Source organism: Beta vulgaris, chromosome 6 (assembly GCF_026745355.1).
Source record: "Beta vulgaris subsp. vulgaris cultivar EL10 chromosome 6, EL10.2, whole genome shotgun sequence".
Taxonomy (NCBI): Eukaryota; Viridiplantae; Streptophyta; class Magnoliopsida; order Caryophyllales; family Amaranthaceae; genus Beta; species Beta vulgaris.
In genome coordinates, this window is record NC_079207.1 from 64,830,431 (window position 1) to 64,835,189 (window position 4,759).

Sequence of the window (4,759 nt, forward strand, 5' to 3'; positions counted from 1 at the left end):
TGTAACACTGACCGCAAAGATGGTAATATATTATAAATCTTCAAGGCACATTCCATAGCTAAATTATAAAGCGTCCAGCTCAAGTTCCATCTTCAATCGAACTTAGACCTGGGGGCTAGTTATATGGGAATAATAATGACGCCATCTAAAGCGGTCTATATTCCCGATTATCTTAACAATAACAGATAGACCCAATACGAGTATACTCGTTCCTTTATTGGAAATAACTCGTTATATGGGCCGTAGGTCCTAAGAGGCTCATTTACTCTATCTAACCTAATAAGTCACTATTATAAATAGGGGACTTACGATCAAGGTAAAGGGATATCTCTCCACTCTCTACAAATTACCCTATTTTCTCTATGATATTGATTCATCTTTGGGTATTGACTTGAGCGTCGGAGGCTCCGCCACGGGGACCCACCCCGTGCTTGGAGTATCATCTTGCAGGCACATCGTACTGGCGAGGTTCAAAGATTATTATACATGATGGCGACGTTCAAAGATTATTATACATGATGGCCTCGCAATATCAGGTATCCTTGGGGGACATCTAGTAAATGTGTGCTTCTGTTTATGTGAATGCTGTGAAAAAGGACAACATTTGCAACCTGTACTAAATCACGATGTTTTAGCATTCTAACTAATGTGTGTATAATTTGTTGAATCACTTATCAGGGGTGCAGATCCTCAGGCTGTGGATGCAGAAAGTAGAACCGCCTTTGATATGGCCAAGGTTTCGAATTTCGACGATCCTGACTCCTGAGGTACTTTCCTTGTTGTCATATTCCAGAGGGTAAAAGTCACTTGGGAAGAGAATAGAAGGGTAAAGGGGGGTGGGGGGAGTGTACTATAATATTTTGAAGCTGTTGTTGGTTTGTTGCTGTAGTTATGAATAGGTTGTGTAGAATTGTAATTTTTTTTTTATTTGATGGAAGAATATCAAAAGCAGTTGCAGTGGCATCTAGAAATATGTAGAGCTAGTCCTAGATCTTTGAACACGGGTTCGTGCCAATGCGGGTCTAAAATAAAATTTCTTGCCCGTGACAAGCCCGCGGCCCACGTAGCGGACAATGGGCCGGGCCGAACCTCGAGCGGGCTCGTGCCAGGCCAGCCTGGCCCATATCCACCTCTACTGGTATTCATATGTTTCCCATCAACTCTGAAGCTCTCTTCTGTAAGAAACCCTTTTTTGTGGTTGCACTTCCATTATATTTTTTTTATACGATACGCAACATCTTATATATTTTGGTATAAGATTTTCTTTTCAGAAAAGAAATTGTAGGATTTTTTGTTGATCAGTGAGTATATGAGAAGCTTTATGTTTGGTAATATACAAACCAGAAAACATTAAGATAATACACAAAGCTAAATATAGGCACTCTTTGAGAAGCTTTATGAATGTAAATGTTACTTCTATAATAAAGAATGGGATAAACAAGAAAATGTGCTAGTTAACGTGGTGTGGGAGACATTGTACTACTTGAAACAGCAGCACTCATCATCTCTAGTGAATCTTTAGCTGAACTAGAACTTCCAGTGTTGATCATAATCAAGCATTCTTTGAGATCTGCAACAATTTGAGTCATTGTTGGTCTTTCTGCACTTTCTAACTGAATACATTTCACAGCTAACTCTACTGTTTTCCAAACAGTGATATAGTTGTCATCTACATCTTGTCTTAGTCTTGTATCCAGTATGCTTCCAATATCCCCTGTTTCGAGCACGCTTCTAACCCATATCCCCAAATTCATCACTCTGTTCACTATTGCTGTTTTGCCTGTGATTAGCTCCAGCAGGACTACGCCGAAGCTGTAAACATCACCTTTTTCATTCACATTTCCTGTTAAATTATACCTGTAACATATTGTATTGGATTGAGCAAACATTTCAGCCGATTTTTGATAGCGCTAATAAGAAAAAATGACTATTGGTTATTCATACTTACTGAGGATCAAGATAACCTAGTGTTCCCACCACCCTTGTCTGTAAATTTGAAACGTATTCTGCTGGAAATATTTTGGAAAACCCAAAATCAGCTACCTTTGCTCGGAATTCTTTGTTTAGAAGTATATTTGCGGGTTTCACATCTCTATGCACTATAGGCGGGCTGCAACCATTATGCAAGTAATCCAGTCCTACATTATAGACATTTCTTATTACATCGAACAATCAACAATCAACAATCTTCTTCAAAACAAAAGATACTACTTCATATGGTATAGAATATCCCTTACCTTGAGCTGTGTCGATCGCTATCTCAATTCTCTTTTTCCAGCTTAGGGAATCTGAATGTTCTGTTCACCAAGACCCCCAGAAAACAAAATTGATTGATGTTGCAAGATTTGGGTTCAATTTATGTGCAACAGTTAAGAGATACTAATATACAAGTTAATGTCTCACCTGACAGAAGAGCTTTCAAGTCTCCCCTATCCATGAACTCATATATAAGTGCCAAGTTGGTTTCTTCTTCACAATATCCAACTAGAGAAACCAAGTTCTTGTGAGAAATTCGTCCAAGCACTTCTATCTGTGTTAAATAACATCTTCATTTTTTCAATTGTCATAGCCTATATATATGTGAAGATATAGTAGTATATGATATATATGGTTCTGCAGTTTACAAAGTTACAAACCTCAGTGCTAAATTGTTTAGGGGCCTCACTCTTTGAGAACACCTTGACTGCAACTTCCCTGCTGCTCTCTGCTAAAATACCATGATAGACGACTGCAAAGCCACCTTCGCCTAATTGTTTATTGAATCCGTTTGTCATGTCCTCCACTTGATAGTAGGTGTACTGTGTCAATCCATGCTGCCTCCCTTTCTCGATAAGTTCTAGATTGTCTTCAGCTGATGCATCTGCAAACATCGATTTCTGTTATAACATGGGCCATAAATGGGAAGAGTTTAGTATGCATTGCAAAATAATTTGAGAATGAAACTCAGACCATATTCATCTAAATCGTGGATGTGATCGTTTTTCTCTTGTCCAGGTGGTGGATGTGGGTTCCCTAAACATAAATAGGAACTAGTACATTAGTATCAGTGTATCACATACTAGATAACCTTTGAAGCTATGATTACAATTGCACATTTAGTAAACAGCACTGACACTTCTTCCTTTGCCAAATTTGAGGACAATACATGATATCATTGAAGCACATACCTTTCGAAGAATGACGTTTCCAAAACCAAAAGCCTACCAGAAGTGATAGAATTACAACAGCAGATAGCACGGCAATAAGGACCTTATAGCGCACTGCCACAAAAGATACAGGGAAGAAAAAAACTTGATAATACTGCAGACATACTCAGTTACAAATAATTATGTCCACAGATGTATGCTACCAATTTACATACCTGCTAGGGGTGATGAAGGGGAAGGAAGGGTTGAAGGAGGTAATCCGTATATTTCAAAGCCAACAAAACAAGCTGGAAGAAACTCCATAGAGTTAGTCCAAAGATCAATTAGTGTAAGTGCCGCGGTGAGGCATCTCTGACAGAAAATTCCAGAAATGATGGGAGCGCACTGAACGATCCCCCTTAAGCTCTGAAATGACGAGAGATTGACTTGTGCTGTAGCAAATCCAACCGGTCTAAGGCTTGCATTATTAGCAGCTCGATCAATGAGGTTTCTCATGGTGCTGTCAAATGTGGACCGATAGTCATCAAGATAGTTTCCTAGAACAGGGGTGTTGTTAAAATTTGGGAAACTAATGGTAAGATCCTGATTTGTGAGGGAGAAGATGGTGTGGTTGGCATATCGTAAGGTGCATTCTTGGTACCAAACAATGCCTTGTTTTAACCTGTTGCAAACATCTAGTATTCTTGCTGTTGCAGTCTGCACACAATCATGACAGGCTTCTAGATTCACATCCCCTCGGCAGTAGTACATAGCATAAACTTGGTCAATGCCTTCTCCTGTGGTGAACCTTGAGAACGCCACACGCGAGGCGTTGGCAACCAGGTGGGTAACAAGGGTGTCGTTTAGATTTTCATGAAACATGCTTCCTGCCGTGTAAGAGTAGCCGTCTCTGGGGCAGTAGTAGCCTACACGCACTGGATCATCTGCTGATGCAGCATACCCTCTGGCTAAATTCAGTACTAGAAATAGCAGTCTTAGACTCAGGTTCACCAACCAATAAGCCATTAATCTTAGTTTCTACTTCTACTAAATCATGAAGGACAAGCTCTGGATTCCTAACAAAAAACAAAAATGACATTCAACAAACTGCTGCTAATTAAATTTCTTTAAGGGGTGTGAATCAGTTTATACCTCTAAGTGTCTTAAACTAATACTCTAGTAGGCCAATGCCAAAAAAGTTCAAAAAAATACTCTAGCAGGTTCAACTGTCCAATGATAGTACACAGTTGACTTGAGACAATTATAACAAACTTGAGAAGATGGAATTTTTTTTTTTTTTTGGGTATTATGACTCTGACAGAATACAAAAAACACCCATAATTCTTTGCATTAAGTAGGCGAATAATCAAAGGAATACAACTTTTATTATATAGCCGGTTGCACTGTGAGCGAAGTACGTACAATGCTATTTCTTTGCTCATTCACGTTTGGAAAGAGTAAATTTACGCAAACGGAAGAGCTCCAAATAAGCAAAATAATTATTGAAACCTGGTGGATGAGTACAGTCATCGAAGGAATATAATATAGTCATTCGGTTTGATCAATCTTTCTTTCTTTGATTTGAGAGGATGTTTTGCTTTTGTTAGACCCGGGTGTATGACGAATACAATAAT

General features: G+C 39.0%; 1 protein-coding gene across 2 annotated transcripts; it reads right to left on the reverse strand.

Annotated features, from left to right (window-relative positions):
• Window positions 1-237: 237 nt before the first annotated feature.
• On the reverse strand, window positions 238-4,229 carry LOC104897462 (cysteine-rich receptor-like protein kinase 7). 2 transcript variants are annotated; one of them, XM_010684345.3, is made up of 8 exons: window positions 3,362-4,229; window positions 3,168-3,260; window positions 2,950-3,012; window positions 2,637-2,860; window positions 2,404-2,530; window positions 2,238-2,297; window positions 1,949-2,138; window positions 238-1,857 (listed from the first exon to the last, which is right to left on the reverse strand). In XM_010684345.3, the coding sequence occupies exons 1-8, from the start codon at window positions 4,149-4,151 to the stop codon at window positions 1,455-1,457; spliced, it is 1,950 nt and encodes a 649-aa protein (XP_010682647.2). In that variant the 5' UTR covers window positions 4,152-4,229; the 3' UTR covers window positions 238-1,454. The 2 variants fall into 2 exon arrangements, with proteins under 2 accessions (XP_010682647.2, XP_057251421.1); XM_057395438.1 differs by lacking the exon at window positions 238-1,857 and having other exon boundaries at window positions 1,945-2,138.
• Between the last annotated feature and the right edge of the window lie 530 nt (window positions 4,230-4,759).